General features: G+C 42.4%; 1 protein-coding gene across 2 annotated transcripts; it reads left to right on the top strand.

The window, feature by feature from the left end:
• The first annotated feature begins 682 nt into the window (after window positions 1–682).
• On the top strand, window positions 683–21919 carry LOC141003633 (protein AF-17-like). 2 transcript variants are annotated; one of them, XM_073475043.1, is made up of 20 exons: window positions 683–964; window positions 1847–1926; window positions 2023–2077; window positions 2229–2338; window positions 6885–6988; window positions 7620–7713; window positions 8215–8322; window positions 9505–9594; window positions 9731–9875; window positions 9988–10788; window positions 11351–11550; window positions 12289–12406; window positions 12600–12666; window positions 13026–13174; window positions 15614–15814; window positions 16225–16301; window positions 16565–16932; window positions 17112–17211; window positions 18839–19051; window positions 19143–21919. In XM_073475043.1, the coding sequence occupies exons 1-20, from the start codon at window positions 856–858 to the stop codon at window positions 19176–19178; spliced, it is 3225 nt and encodes a 1074-aa protein (XP_073331144.1). In that variant the 5' UTR covers window positions 683–855; the 3' UTR covers window positions 19179–21919. The 2 variants fall into 2 exon arrangements, with proteins under 2 accessions (XP_073331144.1, XP_073331133.1); XM_073475032.1 differs by having other exon boundaries at window positions 12289–12430.

Here is a 21919-nt window from a genome sequence, read left to right as displayed (position 1 = left end):
CTGTGCACTGACCCTAAGAGCAACGGAGGAATTCAAATAACGTTTGAGTCATGAGAGATTGGTATAGGTCAGCAGGAATTTGAATTTCATATCTATTTGTTTTTTCTCCTTTTGGCTGCAATAAGAGGGTTTAGTTTACAGATACAGGAGGAATACAAATGTAGACAATTGCTTGTAATGTCATTTGAAACCTACACCACGATGGAATAAATGAGAATCAAGTTAAATGAAATGATATGTGATATAACACAGGTGTAACATTCACACTGGATGTCTGTTTTTTAATTTGAGGTCAGGACACTGGATGGTGAAATAGCTTGTAATTATTGCTCGATTATTCAGCGAAGATCCTGAAGATGGCGCTGTTGAAGCGAACTTGATAGAGAAACAGCAGCAGCCAGCGGTTTTGACTGATTGATCCACATGTTGTACTCATCTCATTTCTAAACCTGTTCAACAGATGAGCCGCCTTCAGGTACGATACATTCACACTGATGGTAATTTAAATGTTCGTGTTCGGGTCTGAAAACGTGTGTTGAAAAGGGTGGTTCGTGTTAAAAATAACATTAACTTGCTACCTTTGCTGTGACTTTTATTCCGACCCAGAGGAGCAGGTCTGAGCATGCGCACTGCATCGGTTCTAAGGGGACGGGGAGGACATCACGGAAAAAACGTAGCAGCAGCACCACAAACCCCACGCCGAGATTTCGTCTCTCTGCTGCGCTAAAACTGCGCGACGAAAGCGAACCACGACTATGCCCGGTGCGGCGTTAAAGTGCGGGACGACCACTTGACAGGCCTGGGCGAGGTCTGAGCGTTTGCCGGGAGGGGAAATACATTTCTTCATATGGGAGCATGCGGGAAATGGTTGGAGGTTGCTGCGTGTGTTCAGACGAGCGAGGCTGGGCTGAGAATCCGCTGGTGTACTGTGATGGACACGGCTGCAGCGTCGCCGTCCACCAAGGTAACATTAGCCGCTGTTAGCGTGTCATTACCGGGCAGCTGTGGGCGGCTGACCCGGCGGCTGGAGGCAGCCAGAGGTGCTGGTTGGTCGGTAGGTTTCTAGGTAGGTCTGTCGCTGTCTACGTGCGTGTTTGTGTGTATGTTGGTGTGTGTGGGAGGGGTAGGTAGGCGTGCTGTTTGTTGTTTCCTCTCCGCACACATGATTGAACACACAGGGCCAAGCGGTGACACCAAGCCTAGATGGCGCCTTGATGGCACTTCAGGTCCGTGTGTGTGTGTGTGTGTAAGTGTGTGCACGGCTGTCTGGCCCGGTTGGATCCACAATGTAAGAGGCGTGTTTTTGCGACAAAACAGCCCCGGCGAGGCCCGCCGGTTTGGACACTGTTACCTAGAGTCCACTTGCTTTGTTACTTTAATTAGACCTGCAGAGAGAGCAGCTCACTTTCAGACCATATTTCTGAGCAGGATCAGCCCTGTGACTGACTGCCGGACCAACTGTGGGAGCTTGGTGCAGATTTATGTCTGTCTGAGTTATCCTGTTCTCTTCGGCTGGTTGATTTTTGGAGTAGAGATAATTTTGTCTCTTAAAGTCAGTGAAAGTGTTATAAAAATGTAATAGAGAAGGAGTAGTTAGATGCTGACACAACAGCTTGAGCTGACAGGTGTCGTTCATACGGTCATTTTAAAGTTCCAAGTGGATTAAAAATGTGTTTTCAAGGTATCACTGTCAGGACAACACAGCATAAGATTATGTGTAAAATGCATGAATGTAAAAATTAAAGGTTCAAGGTGAATAAATAATTCATCAGTACACATTCATGTCATAGTCGTGAATTTGCTACCAAAAACAGCATTGTTAACCCCTTCTCTGTGTGTGTCCCAGCATGCTATGGTATTGTCCAGGTGCCCACCGGCCCGTGGTTCTGTCGGAAGTGTGAGTCACAGGAGAGGGCGGCGCGCGTGGTGAGTATGATACTACACATCCATCCATTCCTGCTTTACACATCACAGTGAATGTCCCACTTGGACTAAGCTCTGCACTCTCCTGTCCTACCCCAGAGGTGTGAGCTGTGTCCCCACAAAGATGGTGCCCTCAAGAGGACGGACAGTGGAGGTAAATCTCATCCTCTGTGTCCATCTCACTCTCCTGCTGTTTTCCCTAAGTTGTCCAGCAAGTGAACGAGATAGAACAGAAGCTGCAGATTCCCACTTTATTCACAAGGATCCTTATCACGCCATTAATCCACTGCCAATCTCTCCATCAGGCTGGGCCCACGTTGTATGTGCACTCTATATCCCTGAGGTACAGTTCGCCAACGTTCTCACCATGGAGCCCATCATCCTGCAGTACGTCCCACATGAGAGATACATCAAGGTATTGTCATTAACACACACACACACACACACACACACACACTGCTGACTGGATAAAAGCTGTGACACATTATGAAGTGAACAGTTGTTAGTCTGCAGGACATCATCAGAGTGTGGTGCTCTGTCTCCAACCTTAAATTAAGTAAACACAATAGAGCTTCTTTTCCTTTACCAGACAATGGCATTGACATGATTGTGCTGATCTGAAAATCATTAGACATGATAAGGCACTGAAGGCCAGGTATCAAATATCAATACTTTCCAACCAAATTATGAGTGTAGCTTTGAGAAGTATCCAATATATATCTATAGATATAGATATATATTTAAAAATATATATAGACAACTTAGAGATCTTATGAAGAGATCTTATAAAATAAAATATTTTGCTTATTTTCTCAAGTGATTTTTCTGCAAACATGTATTAAGAAGCAGGGTAGGAAGTGTTGTTTTGCCAGGTGTGGCCGGGGTCATGTGGGTGGGGAATGGGGAGTGAAGATTAGGCTGTGTGTGCAGCGGGTATGCGTGAAAGTGAACAGGAGACAGTACAAGTTCCAAAACACCCTAACCCTAACCCAATTTCAAGGTAGAAATGGCAACAAAAGATCCACCATCACTGACATGACTGGTGTACATTATCCCTAGTGCAAATAAGATGCCACACTGAAGCACTTGTTGATTGATCAATGGGGGTCACCTCAACCACGAGAGGTCCTTGAGCGTACACTTATAAATGAGTACAAAAAAAAATAGGCTAATGGGTCCAGTAATATGTGAGATTAACTGCAGACAAAAACACACGCACACACAAGGTTTTCCCTACTATTATAAGGTCTAGGCTCAACACCCAAGCCGTTTTGGGCACCACCTAAGTGAAATGAAATGTAAAATCAATGTGGAGAGCAGCAAAGCTAACTAAATGACCATTTCCCATATGTGATGGTTATTTTAAGTCCTCAGTGGATTTCCTCATCAAGTTTTATTATTGACATTTTTGTGTGTTGTTTATTTGTTATCTGTTTATGTTTTTCCAATTTTTTGCACATAATAATGGTCTTAAATGATGTGAACTTTTTTTAAATAAAAAAAAAGGAATCCCTCTAAACTCCCCACCAAATACCTGCACAAAAGTCTTCCACAAACTGACACACACTCAACACCAAAGGTGTATCTGATATCGCCGTATTGGTGTTGTTCCTAGAACATCATAGTTAATATAGTTCCCTCATTTCAACTTACTTCATTGAAACAGTAAGAAAATATCATCTCGAGCAAGCTGTGAGGCTTGAGAGCATTATGTATGCAAGGTCTCTCTAAGGAGACCGGGGATCAAATCCTTCTTGGCTCACTTATTATTTTCAGTGTCTACAGTTTTCTGTTGCTGTTTGGTTAGGTTTAGGAAAACATGGTTTGGGTTGAAATAGACCCTTTCACAACATTTAACATTTTGAAAACAATTGAAAGGATAACTTCTCCCATGTGCGTATTTTTCCTTTTTCCCAGAGTCACTAAGCTATGACATTACACAATCTTTGATTGGTCAGTTTCAATGATGCTCCTGGACCAACATTAATGATGATTTTCCAGGTACAACACCAACAAGGAGATATCAGATCGTGCCACCACCAAACTTACCAGGCTTACGCCTTGGCTGGCAGTGATAATAACCCCTTTGTAGCTGTAAATTGTCTACCCTTTATTCGCCAGCAACAGTCCCACAGAGAGAAATACATTATGAAAGATAAAGACAGAAAAATCAAAGAAACAAAGAATGACACAGGTTGCTTTAAGACATGTGGGAAACGACACAACTCTCTTTTCTCCCGTAACGGGAAAAACATTTTTGCTCCACAGCACATCACGCTCTCCACCTACACGTACAGTACGGTACAAACCCAGATATGAATGTGGCAAGGTCACACCCGCTCTCTGGAGGTTGTTGAAAGTCACTCCGGGAACTGTGGGAGATTTCCAGCAAAGCAGACATAGATGAGGCAGGTTGAAGGAACAACAAAGAAGTACATTTACCACAGTTCATCACATACATGATACACTGAATAGTACTGAAGCGATTAGTTTTAAGTCAGTTAAAAGGATTTGCTGCAGTTCCTGGTTTTTATATGGGATAACTGATGGTTTCTCAAGATAAAACCGCTAATTGATTAATAAAGCAAATGGATAGAATATAGAAAATAATCATTAGTTAGGTAGAACAAAGCATCATGAATTGATATTATCCATCTTCAAGTATATGCTTCTTGTAATCTCCATGTGTAATAAATAAAGACTGTTTTTATAAGAAACAGTTACTTGTTTTGCCTACTGGCTGATGAAATACAACGATAAGGGGACCTCACACAGATTCTTAACATGCAGAGTAAGACCACCTATTGGAAACAGACTGAACATTGTCCTTCATTGTATTCACATGGTTAGACATTCTGCAGTGCCTCTGAAATATTCTGCTAATGTCTTATTTTCACTTTGTAAAGGAAACTGTGGGAACCACAGACTGGTTTCAGGCTCTTATAGAGTTATCATACATCAGCTGTCTTGTAACAGTGTCTATTTGTACCTTTTTTCCTGTCTGTGTAGTCGTTGATAGTTGTCAGAGTGTGCATAGCAGAAGTAGTGAGCATGCACCAGAGCAGGCCTTTTAAAGCAATGCACATCACACAGAAATCAATATTTGACGCATGGACTCATTAGACTGAGCAGCCAGCCGCTGACATGCAGTGTGTTTCTAATGTGTGTGTGTGCGTGCGCATTTGTGTGCAAGTGTGTGTGCGCGTGTGCCTGCTTATAAATGTACACATGTTAGTGTTTGAGTGCCTGGTTTCATATTACTGTGTCAGCTACAGTAAATTGCATGCAGCTTTCCCCCCGTCAGAGCCATTCATCCAGATTTTTGCTGCCCACATTCCTAGACAGCGTTACAATGGACAGTGAAAACTTGAGAAGCCACTCTTCCTTTACACGCTCGGTGTAGTTATGTCTCTGGCCTTTCATTTCCTAGCCGACATCCTCTGAGGAGAACAGAGAGCTGAGTAGGATGTAGGGAGTAGAGGAAGACAGAGGGAAGGGGAGAGAAAAGGCCAAACAGAGAGGGCTGAAGCGAAAAGGTAAAGAGCCCGCTGTTCTTTTGTCCCGCACCTGTTGCTAGGCCTCTTCTGCCCCCCAGCTGAGGAAAAAGTACAAAAGCTCTGTGTGTGTGTGTGTGTGTGTGTGTGTGTGTGTGTGTGTGTGTGTGTGTGTGTGTGTGTGTGCATACGCACATGTGTTTGTCTGCCTGTGTTTGCTTATATGCATTTTGTGGATATGTGCTCATTTACATGTCAGTGAAGATTGAGGCTGCTTCACACAGGATGCAAGAATTCTAGCTGCTAAAATCACTTATTTCCAAAATCTTGGCTGCTCATGATGAATTGTTTTGTTGCACTTTATGATAATTCTACACCTAATCTATAAAAAATAATAGGTGACTGTGAATGTAGGGCACAAGGAAGGAAAGTAAATGTTTGTTGCATAAAGATACAAAAAACCCTAAAGTTAAACCTGTCTTTTGAAATGCACATCTGGCCACAAGCTTCTCAATGTCAGCTGTTTTTTTTCACAACTGTCACATCTGGTCAACATGTTGATGAAGGTTCTCAGTCTTCCAGGTCATGGTGATTCTAAGTGCTGTATTGAGGCAACTGGACTTGTTTCAGTTTCTTGAAGAAGTTTCACCTCTCATCCAAGAGGCTTCTTCAGTTCTAACTAACTGGAGGGGAGTTGCAGGCTTTAAACTCTGTATGGGAGTGTCCTTACAGAGTCGTTAAGGACACGTGTGAGCTCTGAGTTTCAGAATCGTTAGGGTCACTTGTGGGTCGTTGACTTGACCGGCTTTCATGTTGGTTGCTAGGGCTAGGTGAGCCCAGGTGTGAATGGTTGTTAAGCTGTCTAGACAGGCCGTAAAGACTTTGAAACTCAGAGCTCACTCGTGTCCTTAACGGCTCTATAAGGACACTCCCATACAGAGTTTAAAGCCTGCAACTCTCCTCCAGTTAGTTAGAACTGAGGAAGCCTCTTGGATAAGAGGTGAAATGTCTTCCAGAAACTGAAACACATCCAGTTGCCTATGATACAGCACCTAGAATCTGGTCAACAGTTGCTGTACGAAGCAGTGAGCATGCATGTGTTCTGTTTGAAAGCCCCATCTGTTGTCTTGAGAAGCAAAACGTCCACATCTTTTACAGTACGGCTGCGGCTGGCCTCAAATTAAGGAGCCTTTTAACTTTCCCACACTGCAATAACTTTGGTTTACTTTAATGGCCAAATAACAAGAATGTATCAGCGTGCCCTGCTAACAGATGAAACAAGCACAGCTTTTCTTGTGAATCTGTGAATTTTGAAACAGCAAACAGCTGTAGATTAACAAACAGCTTTGTTCATCTACAGGAAAACCTAGCATGTGTTAATAGTAATAATAATTATAATGATAATGACTGATGTATGTTTCTGTGTTCCTTTTTCTCCTATTCACTCCGTCTTTGTTGCTTCACCAGACTTGTTATATCTGTGAGGACCATGGCAGGGAGAGCAAGGCTGCCTGTGGAGCCTGCATGACCTGCAACAGACAGGGCTGCAGGCAAGCTTTCCATGTCACCTGGTAAGTGTTAAAGTGTGTATGATTATATGTGTTTGTGGTTACATGGAAGCGTGAGTGTGATGGCCAGCAGCATCAATTATGACTTTGATTGACATGAAAGTGCTGCAGCAAAGATGTTGCAGGAATACTATGAGAAATGAACTGTTTAATGTAATATTAACCTGTGAAGGTGTCGACAAATGATCTCTATGGAAAAGCTACTAAAAATACACACAATTACACAACACGGTGTGCCTTAACCAAGACATGACATTTGTTTAGAACACGAGTCAAGAAGTGATCTGACTTCAGATGTAAATAACAGTCCACAGTTGGCCTCAAAATGCTTTCATTCCTTGGCTTTGTGCTGTAATTCTGTGTAATTCTGGAAGACTGTGTGGCACTGATTATTGTGTGCTGTGATCTGACATTTGATCTGTTCTGTCATGATCAATTACACAAGCTCTCAGGTGACATGTTGTCAGAGTCTGTGTATGTGTGTCTGTTTGTGTTTGTGTGTGTGTGTGTGTGTGTGTGTGTGTGTGTGTGTGTGTGTGTGCTTGCGTGCGTGCGTGTGTGTGTGTGTGTGTGTGTGTGTGTGCATGCTCTCCTGTTTCCCCTCCTGTCTGACCATGTGACACCCTGTGTTCAGTGCTCAGATGGCAGGTCTGCTATGTGAGGAGGAAGGCCCAGAAGCTGACAACGTTAAATATTGCGGCTACTGCAAACATCACTACAACAAAATGGTGAGATGGACAGCAGGCTAACCAACGTTTCTTGCAGAAAACATCTAAAAAATACTGTCTTTAAGAAAACATGATGAAAATGGCGGCTGCTACAAACATCAGAGATAAATGTCTTTATCTAAAATCCTTCCTTAAATGCACTGTGAAGTGTTAACACTGCTCATTAAACATTACTACTAAACTTAACTATTGTTGTATTTGGTTGTTATTTTGACTTTAAACAGCCTGTAAAGCTGCATAGATTTCATTCATAATTGCTGTTGTTTCTGGCTCTGGTGCAGGAAGATGACGTCTCACATCTTTACCCCATCTGTAAAGCTTTGATTAGCTCAGTTGACAGTTGGGGAAACAATAGTCAATGAACACCAGACCTATTTGGACTCTGTAGGCAGAGATTCAGAAGCTTCTTTAATGCATTATCTGAAAAACAAAAAGCCCAGCAGCTTCGCAGGTTTTATTTGGTCTTGAGAAGATACTTACTTTCTCCTTTGGTGTTTGCAGCAGAAGAAGTTACGCTCCAGTGAAAATACAAGTAGCTCCTTCACTCATCCCAGGGGGCGCTCCAGCTCTCCATCACAGGACAAACACCACCACCACAGACAGAGGAAGGTACGGCTGATGTGTGAAACTTTTAGCTGCTTGTAAAGTGTTGAGTACGGAAGGTTGGCAGTGGCTGTGTGGTCAGATTTCTAACCTTGTTTACCAGTGATGAGAATTGAAAACCAGTTCCACTGAAGAACCGGTTCCAAATTGTCCGATTCATCAGAATTGTATGCCTCCAATCTTAACAATTCTTTCATCAGTGCTGGAACGTTCTTCTGACAGTTGCGAATTGCAAAACAATGACATTGAACTTGTGTGTCCACACTGCTGGAACAAGGAGTCATGGTGTAGAGGAAGAAATGGTCCACAGTGTGGCTTCATTTCACAAAGAATGATGTAAACAGTGCTATTTGTAATGTCTGTAAAATGCATTTCATCCATTTTATGATAACAGACTGTTGCTACAGCTAGCTCTCAGGTCATAGACTGAGACTCGCCCATCAGTGTGTTGAGGATCAGAAATTGTTAAAAAAGAAAAAGTTGTGTTGATCCTGTAGGCCTGATTTTTTTCACACAGAAATTGATAAAGAATCAGAAGGGAATCGATAAAGAATTGGACTGATAAGCAGAATCAATAATGGCATTGGTATCAACAAAACCTTATCAGTTACCAGACCTAATGTGACAAGATCCAGAAGAAGATACAAGATTAATTTATTATCAATTTATAACACAAGGTTGTATAACGAAATGTAGTTTTTTATCTCCCTCATGCTACTCAGTTAACACTGAGCTAACCGTAAGTTTCACAGCCTGAGGAATAAAGCTGCCCTGTAGTCTGGTGGTATGGCAGCAGATACATCTGTATCTGTTGTCAGATGGCAGCAGGGTGAACAGACTGTTGGTAGTGTGGGTGTTGTTGTTTTTTTTTATGTTGATTCCCAGGAACCTAAAACGATTCACCTGCTCCACCTTAGCTCCACTGATGTAGACAGGGGTGTGTCTCTTTGGCTCCTTTTTTTTCTAAAATAAACAAGCTGATGATACTTCACAATAGAGTTCCCTTGGTGTCTGGGATTGCAGTCCCAGTGGGTATGGGTGTACAGCCTGAACAAGAGGAGGCCAATTGTCTGTGGATGCGTGCATGAGTGAATGCTTGTTTTTGTCTGTGTGTGAGAGTGGCTAGTGTATGCCAGTTAGTACCTGGTTTGACTCTAACCTGAGCCCTGTGTTTTCCTGTATGTTCAGAGTCATAAAGACAAGAGTCGGCAGAAAGAGCGCCACAAGAAGTCCTCGGACAGTCTGGGCTCTTCGGTGACGAGCAGCAGCATAGAAAAGGTATGAATACCAACCCGCAGAATGACTGGTGAGGGGCTGCGGACACTGTCAGGAAACATTCTGCCATGTCAGATTTAATTTCACATAAAGTTAAGAACTGTCAAAAACTAATCTTGACCTGTGTGTTTTGGCCCAGATATCCTCCGCTCACCACAGCAACAAGGACAGTGAGGGTAAGCCCAAGAAGCTGAGCTCACACAGTCATGGTCACCGCAGTAAGAAGACAGGAAGTACTGGCAAGAGCTGCTCCTCCTCCTCCTGCTCCTCCAGTCCATACACAGGTAACTACAACATGAAGAATGAAACCGGAAGCAGAGTGAAATGTTGAGAATGTGACATCTATATTATTGACAGCAGTGAGATTTTGACCACAACCTTGTGTTTCTCTTGGAGGTGGCTCCCTGTCTTCTGCTCAGGATTTCCATCAGTTCTCATCATCCTCCCGCCTGGAGCGTGATCACGACCGAGGTGGCGACGACCACCACAGTGGTGAGGAGCGTAAGGAGCGTCACAGGAGGCCAGCAGTCCAGGAGGACGTGGATGAAGAGGATGATGAAAAGGAGGAGGACAAAGATGAAGAGGAGGAGGAAGAGGAGGAGGAGGAGGACAGTAAATACCACAAGCCACCAGCTTTGACTCCTGCTGATGGCCCACTGGCGGGGTCACAGGGTCAAGACAGGTCGGAAGGCAACTCGAGCCCTTTCGAGAACAAAGTCACTATTTCTACCTTTGGGTCCATCATGCGCATCACCTCCTCTTCAGGGCTGGGCAGCAGCAGCAAGATCCGGAAGATCTCCTCCTCAGGGGACTACAAACCCTCCAAGTCTCTCTGTAAACCGTCTCAACTGAGCACGCCGCCTATCCTGGAGGAGGCAGACCTGGAGGACAAGGCCACACCTCCACCGCTGCCCAGAGAGCGGAGGCATCGCGGCAGCAAGAAGAGCAGCCATGGTCCAGGGCGTCCGAGGGGGAGCAAGAACCGAGAGCGGAGAGAGGAGGAGCATCAGCACCACCATCACCACACAGCACCTCCTCCTCCAGCGTTAACCTCCTCACTCTACCCAAACCCGTCCGCCACCCCCCACCCCGCCTTCCCCTCCACGCTTCCGCCCACAACCATCTCTTCCTCTTCTTTCTCCTCCTCCTCTGCTGGCAGTTTTTCCACAAGCCGTGGCAACTCACTGCTCGGCTCCGGTGAGTCTAAGTCAGTGGGTGTGAGTGTGGTAGCCCTCGAGCTTCCTGTGTGTGAGAGCAAGCGTGTGTTAAAAAAAACAAGACGCCACTATCACTATCTGTTTGCACTTTGGTGTGTTCATTTGCAAGTCGACTCTAAAGTGTTGAAATGTTTCCATTGCACTTGTGCCCCGTCAGCAGCACAGCAGCAGCTTATCTGTATATCAGGACCTGTCGGTGTAGTAGAACAAGCCTCTGGAATCCAGAGCCACGCAGGACTAATAAAGATCCTGTTACAGGGCACTGGTTTTAATACACATGGGTTTGCAATTGAGAATATTTTGTAAATCTGTCTCACAGTATTTATTTAATCTGTACGAGACACAGATATTGTCCTAGATAGTGGTTTTTGTGTGTGCTGCACACGTTGCAGAGTGGTAGATTTTCTGCCCTACTTACAGACTGATTCTCTCGGGTACATAAACACTCTTGTTGTTTTCTTTTGGGGTCTTACAACTCCTTAGACAAAAAAATGTGGACAAAAAGTATCTTTTTCGCTCATTTTAACTTTCTGATCTCTTAGGTATCTACTCCAGTCTCAAGGACCCTCTCACACTGGGCGGGGGTATCTGCAGCACTCCTCTCTCGCTGGGTGGAGGGGTGTGTAGCACCTCCTTGTCCCTGGGAGGGGGTATGTGTAGCACCCCTCTCTCCTCAGGACTCCTTCAATCCCACGTCTCCTCACTCTCACTTCCGTCGGTCAACGCTGTTTCAAACACACAGGTAGAGAGAAAAGTTTAGGCTTTTTAAACCAGATAGCATGAAGGTTTCAGGGTGAAATACTCTCCCTGTGTCTGGGTTCTACTTTTTGTAGTTGTGAAGCATTTTGTAACTTTGTTTAAAAAGTGCTACTGTATATAAATACAGATTATGCCTATTTTATTTTTTAACACTGCTATCTTTAGCAACTGCATGTCACTTATTGTTGACTTCCAGGTAAAAAAACAGACAAAAAACAAAACAAAAAAACAGCATGATTTTAGAGGTAAAACGATTGTTGTTGATTAGTTATTCAACAGAAAATTAATCTGAGGGATAAATTAGTCATCGTTTTTATTTTGCAGGAAAAAATGTCAAACATTTGCAACATTGTTCCAGCTCAACAGATGTGACGATTTACTGCTTTTCTTTGTAATATATAACAGTAAACTGATTATCTGTTGGTTTTGGGCTGTTAGTTAGATAAATCAAGGAATATGAAGACGTGTTGTTGGGCTTTATAGATGACATTTATAGATGAACTGAAAAAATGATTGGCAGTATGCACCTTTTTGATAATATTGTCTATATCATCTAAGAAGTTCAACAAGTTTATTATTTATGGCAGATGTGTGTTATATTACCAGTAGACGAGTGTTTACATGGCATGAGCAGAAGGCTTTTTTTTTAAGCCAGCATCTTTTTTGAATGGTCCAGATGATTTTCTTTGTGAGCCAGATGTTGATGTTCACTGTCTCATAGGTCCATCCAGGTTCCAGCACCTCCTATAGCCTGACCTCTTCGCAGCCTTTCGCCAGCTGTCTCTCCACAGCCCCGACACTGCCGCCACTATTGAGCCAAGCCCAGACCTCACTGCCAGGTGAGAGGAAGACAGCGTTCACAGGTCAATACGATTGTTTGCATTGTTAAAAAACTGGAGCTAGTGTCAGAGAAGCTTTCACAAGTATAAACATAGCAAGACACAACTATTCTTCAATTTCTGACGATCTGACAGACATTAAAAAAGTTTATATTGGTAAGGAAAGTTCATGTCTCTCTGTTCCCATTCTCAGAGTCCGACCTCGATGACTGTCGCTTCCCATGTCAGGGGAACTCGCCAAGAGAGAGTCTTTCTTCACAGTACGTCTCATTTAATCTTTTTTGGTATTTCTGATGGGAAGTGTTGGACACAATATGTGATTTATGCTGTGAAAATGAGGGAGCAAGTAGTAAAACACAGTTTCAGTGATGAAATATCTTCTCATCTTTCATCCATCAAATGAAACATCATTTGGACACATTTTCCCACTACTGTTGCTGTAGTCAGATCAATTTATATTTATGCAACCAGCAACAGGAAACATTTACCGAAATGAGTGCGTGGATTATAACAAGAAAAGCCAACCACAGCCACAGGGTCTTGTTGGTAGTTTCCCAGCTCGGCTGCAGCAGTGACTTCTTTCTGACTCATCGTTGCTTTTCTCCCCCTCCTCACCCAGGTCTCCTATGAGCTGTCTCCCTCTTCTGTTCGACCAGAGAGACGGGCTGGGTGCAGGAGTCAGATCCCGTCCTGAGAATGTCCCTCCAGCCAGCTCGCATATTGAGCTCCTGCTGGAGAAACATGGCAATGGAGAGATGGGAGTCAACAGTGAGTGAGGCTGGAAAAAGACACCCACCAGTGTTTTTTCTTGTAAAATACTGGATACTTTCATTTCCATAGGAATTTTAAAAGCCTTAAATGAAACAGTCTGAGAAGGAGAAATCACTCTTTGGTTGATTTGCTCACAACTAGTGGCCATATTAAGGCTGTAACCTTGGAGGAGGACTCACAAATATCTTCATTTAAGAGCTAACAAGCAAAAACTGTTAGGAACCACTGAAATGCAAAATAAGAATACAATTTGTGAGCTGCACAAGATTATGTGTCCCTGAGACAGCAAACTGGTACTATTTCAAGATGATGAATGTACCTGTGGAAGCTGCTTAGGACAAAAAATAGCACAGTGAGAGATAGCATGCTGCTGTGGTATTTAAAGCAGCTGTAGCAGCTTTGTTTCTCACGTTCCTTCTCTATGTTTAATTTCTTCTTCTTCTCTGGGGACATCATCAGCTGACACTTGCTCTCTAGTCTATCATTGCTGCTTTTTCTTTCTCCACACTGTGCTGTCACAATTTTTTTTTTTCCATTTTCAATTTTTCTCATACTATTTTCTTATTCCCTTACTATTTCTACCATTGTCTGTCTTTGTACCATCGTTGCCTAACCCAAAATCAGACTTGGGCCCTCCTTTCTTCCCCTGCCACCATAATATCGCTCAACTGGGTGTGTTTTTACGCAACTTAGCCTCCCATGCTTTGTAAAAGGAAAGGCCCAGGAGTCTCTATCTTAAATATGTTTATCTGTGCCCCAGGGAGAGCTTCAGACTAATGAGTGTTAACTGCTGCTCCAATCTGCAGAAATGGGAGAGAAGACTGTGTTTACTATCTGTGTCTGTGATGCCGGGAACGCTGCACAGACAGCTCCCTAGAAAATCAATCAGAGAGCATTTACAGGATGCTTGAATTCCTAGCTCAGCCCTGACAGCACGGCTTTGTCCACAGGAAGCAGTAGTTCATGACAGCACATTACTGGAGATTGAAGCCTAATTTCTCAGTTACATAGCTTTTACAGTCTTTATTTGTTTAAATGTTTTTAAGCATGTATTTATTGTGTTTTGATTTAACAATTGTAAAATCACAAAGACACTTTAAGCAAAAGTAAAAGTCATAATGATGTTGGATTTTCCCCACAAGTACTTTAAATTGAGTTCCAGTAGCAGTTACTCTAGTTGTGTAATAATGGTATCCTTTTGAATCTGTCCACCTTTAAAGCCCTTAGGCTCCACCTGTCGTCCACTGTATATACCTTTTGACGTATTTGATTAGACCCTAAACCAGAATAGGACTGTGTTGGCTTGATTGATTGACATCATTGAACCTGTTATGGTGGGACAATTTAGGATTATTCTGCATCATAAACACTCATTAGTATTTTCCAGTGTAGCTCAGCACATCATCCACCCAAGCAGGAGCCTAATCAGTCTAAATGACTAAAACTGTCCGTGGGGCTGCACAGGAACTTGGTGTGGACTGAATTAAAGTTTAGAGCAGCTCCCTGTGTCGACCATTGGATCGACGTGTTCCTACGCATTGGATTAGAATTAATTTATCCTGATACATACTGTAAATTAATGGGAATATAATACACCGGTTCCTCTGTCAGTTGAAGGATGTCAATGCAAACTCTAATGTGCTAATGCCAGCCTGTATCTCACATTGTGGTGCAATGAAAATAACTTCTCATTCGTTTGCTAAATCCTCATGATAATGTAAACACGGTTTATTATAATCCACAAATGACTGGTTTGTTTATCTCTGTATTTAGGGGCTTCTTTATATTACATGTGCCACTGCGGGTACATAAATGTTCAAGTCATACAAACCATAATACATTTCAAGGTGACATGAGTGGCGTGTAGCGCTGCAAGGATTAGGTTATTGATTAATTAGTTTATCGAAAGAAAATTTGCAGCCAACCGCTTGTTAATTGATTAACTGTTTCAGTCATTTTTCATGCAAAAACGTCAAACATTTACTGGTTCCAGCTTCTTAAATGTGAGTCTTTGGGTTTTGGACCGTTACACAGAAGGAGCAACTTGAAGATGTCACTTCAGGCTCTGTGAAACTGTAATGAGTATTTTGTTTGCAGTTTTACTAAATGATTAAATAATTAATTGTGATAATCAGCAGATTAACAAAAAACATCTTCAGTAGCAGCCCAGCAATTCAAGTATAAAACCTAGATAGAACCAAGATAAAACTATCGTGCTCTGTCCTGGTGGCTGCCATCTGTCCATCCGTGAAAGCACAAAATTATTAGCATAGCATCCCACACTGTTACATTTAGTATATAATGGCCCTCACTACCTTCCAATGCTTGTCATAGTCCAACTCATCTGTTCACTGAAATAGTTAAATAATGGAAACAGTTCTCAGCTGAAATGCAGTCTTGCTTTGACAACATACATCTCCTCCCTGCCTCCTCTAGTTGTGGAGATGCTACAGTCGCTCCACTCCCTGCAGCAGGAGAACCAGCGCCTCCAGGACCAGATCCTCAGCCTGACGGCCAAGAAGGAGCGGCTGCAGCTGCTCAACACAGAGCTGGCCGTGCCTTTCCCTCCACACGTTCTTTCCGCCCAGGGTTCCATGCACACCTCTGCCCAGCTCCACTTCCTGTCATCCACCCAAGGTCAGAATCGTCATCTCCACCCACTGTCAAATCAAAACCTTAGGACACAGTTTGAATATGGTGTCATGTAGTACGCTCCCTATCTACTTTTCATCTGCATCACTCTCCCTTCCTCCCTCCCCTCACAATAATCCACCTGCATGTAGCATTTTTAAACATCAGTGTATCATTGTCAGGTTAGTGGTGGTTCCACAGATACTATAATAGATGGCCTCTGTAGTGCAGTGTAGAGGCTGCATGTGTTTTAAGCGATGGCCACAAACACAGTAATTATGCAGAGGATGTAATGATTTATTGATGTGAAAATGCTACATGCAGGTGTTTTTAAAGTTAGTAATAAAAACTACAGTAGTTAGTGTAATCATCTGATCTAATAGTTTTCACCTTGTGTTTGTGCCTCTTGTCTTTAGACCCCTTGAGCACCAATAAGAGTCCCCTGTCCAAAAGCTGCTTCCTGAATGACACCTCCTTTGTTACCTCATCTGAGGTGAGAAACCATAGACCCTTCTTACCCTAAACACACTGTACAAACCTTTGTCAAACTGTATTAGCAAGTACATTTCTGCCTTTTATACCTCTTTGTGACATGAATCTGTGGGTTTAAACATCAGTACAGAGATGATGATAATGATAAGTGATCCTGTCTGCTACAATCACATTTACACTGAATTTATTTCACTGTAATCTGAGGTGTAAAGGCACTTAGTGCGAGCTCAATAGCTAAACTGATGCTTCACATCTTTGTTCTAGGAGCTCCACTCTGGTAGTCCGTCCCGCAGTAGCTCCTCCCTCTCCTTCCAGAGCACTCCTCCTCCTCAGCAGAGTCCCGCCTCTTTCAGTCAGCCCATGCTGAACGGTCTAAGTCGTTTGAGCGACGGTTTGGGGACCATCAGTCAGGCCGGCAGCTCCTCTCTGCCTGTGGTGGGTGGGCTCATGGCGTCCCTCGCAGGAAGTCCTCAGCTGAATATGAACGGTGTGCTGGGCAGTCTGAACGGAGTGATCCAGTCTCCTGTGCAGAACGCCCCTCAGCCCACACTTCCCGCTCTGCGCCCCCAGCCTCCACCTCTCAACCCCCAGGCACTAGCACAGGGCTTCCAGCTTCCCAAGAGTGTCAGCCCGTACGTACCCAGTCTGTCTGTAAAGCAGTTGAAGAAGAAATCTTTAAGACAAATAGTTGTTTTGTTTAAAGGCAGTGACATCATGTCAGCCAGCTAAAGCAGGGATAAGTATCTGATGGCTGTGTGTTTGTGTGTTGTCTGGTGTGTAATGTGTCCATGTGTTGTTTCTTGTATTTCAGGTCTTCTCTCCTGTCCGAGCAGCAGAAGCAGCTTCTTATGGAGCAGCAGCAGCAACAGCAGCAGCTCCAGCAGTTCCTAACCTCACAGAACTTCACTCCTGTAATGACACTCTAGCACTTCTTCACACCTATAACTTCACAATGTACATTTTCAGATAGGATCTCCTGTAATTTTCTCCTTTGAGAGAGACCAAAATCATCTTTATCTTTCTCTATTTCTTTATGTTTATATCTTGTGACTGCATTTCATTTTCATAGTACTCAGGAAGATGAGACACACACTTGTTTCTTGGGCAAAAAATGTAAACATCCATCAAAATGATTTAATTTTAGAAGACAGCTTCTTCACATTGTTTTGTTTTTCTTCATTACATTTGTTGTTACATTTGTGAAAGTTGTGTCATATGACTAGTACTGATACCATTTTTATTTCTTGTACATGGAGCACAGTCTACCAACTGAGCTATGGAAGCGCCCCGTGATATCAGTTTTAATGAGCAGAAATAATCTCTTAACCTACAGACTCACCTTCTCAGTCTTGTAGGGAAGTCAAACAGGTTTTGTTTATAGACCTTAATCACAGTGGACAGTTTAGGTTTACTCCATTGTAAAATCTTCTCTTATTATAGGTAGAATTTAACATTTTGTCAAATACAGTTTTTATTTTTCGGCTGGAGCCCTGTGGTCAATGTGAGATTGCTAGGCAACCAATGGAGACTTCAGTGAGTTACTGTGCCCCGCCAAAAACTAGTCCCTGATCCTCAGTACGGAGTAAATAAATACAATATAAAGTGTTAATTAGTGAGCTCCAGAGGTGCTGGTGTACAGAAATAAGTGTATTTCCCAAACTGTCAAACAATTGCTTTAAATCGAGTAGACTGTACGTGTTCCAATTCAAATGACTAGAAACAAGGGTCATTTGTCTGATACTTCAGTAGTGACCTGCCTTATTTTGTTTTGCTTCAAGATACTTATACTCATTAGTGGTAGACGACAGTTAAGGATGTGACACTTAGAATAACAACTATAATGGTGAAATAACAATACATAAGATACATAAGATATGAAATATTGTTGATTAATAGCAATGACAATTGCTCCAGAGATGAATATGGGCATAACAGTATATAGTAGTGTGTGATTAACTAGCTGTTGAGGTTTTGAGTCACTGTGTGATTCTTTCTCAACAATAGAAGCCAGCCACCATGAATGGTCCTATTTGACTTGCAAACTGGTAAATGTCTGGTGGAGTCTGGAATCAACCACACACTGTGGACATCTAATCCAGTCTAGAGCTAGTATCTTTCCTTTGTGACTGTGGGGTTGAGGGTTTATGTGTGATTGTGTTATGGCACATTGAGAACACCTGTAAACCTGTGTTGAAACAGGTGAGAAGGATACAACATTGTTAACCCAAGAAATGTTTGACTTGTTCAGCTGCTTTCAGAGCAGCAGAAGCTTTGGACCAGTTATTGATGGACTTAAACAAACATGTCACATGTCAAGGAGAAGAAATGCTGCCTTTTACTGATTAGGATTATTTTCATATTTAACCTCCAATTTTGAAAGCTAACCAATGTGTTGTATGTATGTAACATTTGCAAGAATAGAAACTTATGAAATATGCCTACTGAGCTCAGAGTTGAGTCTCCCAATTGTCTGAGTTGAAGATCACAGGTGTCCTCAACATCTCATAAAAACACTGTCTCCTCCCCTGACTCCACCAGGAGCAGCAAGTGGTGGTGTGCCAGATGCTGCAGCAGCAGAGACAGAGGGAGCTACAGCGCCTCACGCTGACGGGAGCACTCACCTCCACCCCAAACTCACCAATGATCGCCCAGTCACCCAACCTGCTGTCCTCAGCCACAGCCTCACCCCTGCAGGGCGGCCAGGGCGGCAGCCTCTTTGGCCTGCAGGACAGTGCACTTCACAAGCCCGGGGTGAGCAACACTGCTAGATTTCTCACTCTGATTGTATATGTTTTCAGTTTACGAAATGTAAGAAACATTGTATGATTTGCTTTGCTTTCAGGCTGCAGGAGAAAAGGGTGGAGACAAGAATGGGTGATGTTTGTTGATTCCACAGGAGCAGCTCAAATGAAGATGTCGGGCATCGTCAACATACATGACTTTTGAACGTCTTTCCTCCTCTGTCATGTTTATCTTACACCCTCTTTTATGAATGTATAACAGGATGGACTTAAACGTCAAGGTGAAGTTTTTCGTGTTTTGGAATTCTTTATATCAGAGGTTCTTCTCATAGGTTTTTGTGTAGGCAGCTTTCAGAGAACATGAATACAATGGTCTCTTCTTAAATTGCACTAATTTGTTAGCTAGACCAATGAGGCTGCTTCTGAAGGCAGAGTTCCTGCTCAGCCCTGCAGATGCTGTGTAGGCTTCTGGGTTGAAGTGTGTACTCAAGGTCAGACTGTGTTGTCTCTGACTTCTCAAGCACTGACCGTTCATGATTTCCCTCCATGGCTTGTTTCCATTCAGTCAGAGAGAATCACAGGCTTCTGCCACTTCTTGCAACCTCAACTGTCTTCCTTGATATTTTGTCTTCCCTTTGTGTTCACCCCACCCAAATTTCATCCAGATCTTCTATATGTTGCATTTTTCTCACATGCACTTATTATGTAAAGGATAAGTATACTGTCATTTTTGATGTGTGGTTAGTGGCATTTCAACATGAAGCTAGTTATTACCTCAGATCTTTGTGCCGCCTATTTTCCATTGTTGAAATTTTGTGCTGACTCATTACCGCAATAGCCTTCACTGGATATAAATGCCCACCAAAAACCTTGGTGTCAACTCAAAGGTATTAACTCATGTAGATGTAAAATGGCACAGAACCCACATGCTCAAAATGGCGCTATCGTCCACTAGAGACTGGCATCAACGTCAACGTTGAGCACCAGATTTTATTCAAAACCACCATGAGAGTTTCTAAATACTTTTATATCCTTCCAGTTGCTATCGAGATTAAGCAGATGAAACCAAACATTTGGAAATTGTAAGAAATTAATTGTTTTTTCCTAAACAAGTGAGCACTTTGCATGTTAGTAGCTAACAGAGCAAATTAGCCATCAGCATAGTACCTTATAAAGGATGCTTGGTACTTACTAGGCCACTAGGGACTGAAAGATTATTGATTCATGTGAATATTTTGCACTCCTCCTCCTCCTGAAGTGTCATTTTTTGTGTTTCATATATAGCTATTCTTTTCATGTTCACCAACTAGTTGTTCTTTTAGCAATACTGGATAGATAATGCCTTAATGATGTTAGATTTACAGAGGAAACCATGAGCCCAAAGGCTCACTCTCTTCTCGTCTTTCTTTGATAGTGTTTTTTATCCGGGGTACATGGAAGGTTACATTAGTAAAGAGAAAGCACTCTTCCTAAACCCATTTATACTTTTGATAGCTGACTGATGATTTCAAAAGATGAAATGTGTGAATAAGCGTATAGTGGTAACTGAAGTGTCAAATCCTTTTCTATTGTAATTTTTGTGTTCAGATGCAATGTTCTTTAGTTGTTTGTGCTTCAGAGAACTGAGAAACAAGGACTTGTTGAGAATCTTACAGTGAAGCCTGCACAGTGGTGTCATAGGAGACGGCTGGGGACGGCCATGTTGTAAACTATTATTAAAGTGCTGTCGCGGCAGTGTATGATACATAGTGTAGCTGTTATCAGCTGAGCAGACCGTGAATTGCCAATGTTGTTAGTGATGGCCTTTACTGCAGGCCTGAACCCAGACTTGAGCCAACGTAGAGACGATGATAAGCTCCTCTTTCCTTCCACTCCACTTTATCAAACAATGTATCTGTTGGGCTCAGTTTTAGTTCTCAGAACAATGGCCACTCACAAAAAAGTGAATATTTTATCATGTTTTCTCCTGTGTTCTTTAACAATATTGTCATAGGCCTTTTAAAATATTTTCTCACGTGTGTTTGCAATCTTGAACATGATCTCCCTTACATGTGATATCTTGAGTGCTAGGTCATTTTGTTAGCAGCTAATGTAGACGTCAGAAAGGAACTTCAAGCAGCTCACTAATCGGTGATAAATACTGTAGCAATGACAGAAGGAGAATGTTGATTATGTTGATAAAGACATGAGCCAACGCGTTGACATGACTCCAAGTGGGAGTTCTGCAATTTACCAAGTATGTCTTTATTATGTAAGTCCAAACACAACCACGTCCAAGAGATTGACTGACGAGTGCGAAGGATTTTTGAAGCGGTTTCTTTCTCATGTTGCACTGGGGCGCTTTGGGCCCAATTGTAAATCGTTTTTTAGTACCTTTTTCAATTTTGTTGGAATACAAGTTGTATACTTTAATATGTTTGTGTAAAAACACATACATTCTTTTAAGCTTTGAAGTTTGGGTAACCAAGATAATCCATGTTCTTAATGTCGTACTGTGTATCTTTTATGTGTTACAACATTTAAGCACCTGGCTCTGAATGAGGTTTGATGGAACGTGAGTTACCTATTGGGATATGAATTGCATGAAATGCAGTGAGGTCTTTCAAATGTATTGCTAAATACCAAGTAATAACTATGCATCATTTTAAATGCATTGTTCCCTGAAAAAAAGAAATTAAATTAAATGAGCACTGAATTTTAAAAAGGACAAGCATGTTGTCATTGTACAGTGTATTTGTTTGAGAGAATTGATCGAGACGAATTTGACAATATTCAGATTAAAAGCCCTGTAAAGTATTTTGATATTTTTGTGTGTAAAATTAAAAGGATGGATTAAGACAACTTTTTTTGTCAATAAATGTATTTTACTGAGTTGTTA

The sequence above is a fragment of the Pagrus major genome, chromosome 1, assembly GCF_040436345.1.
Source record: "Pagrus major chromosome 1, Pma_NU_1.0".
Lineage (NCBI taxonomy): Eukaryota > Metazoa > Chordata > Actinopteri > Spariformes > Sparidae > Pagrus > Pagrus major.
The sequence above is the reverse complement of the archived record's forward strand: the minus strand, read 5'-3'. Positions and strand labels throughout refer to the sequence as shown.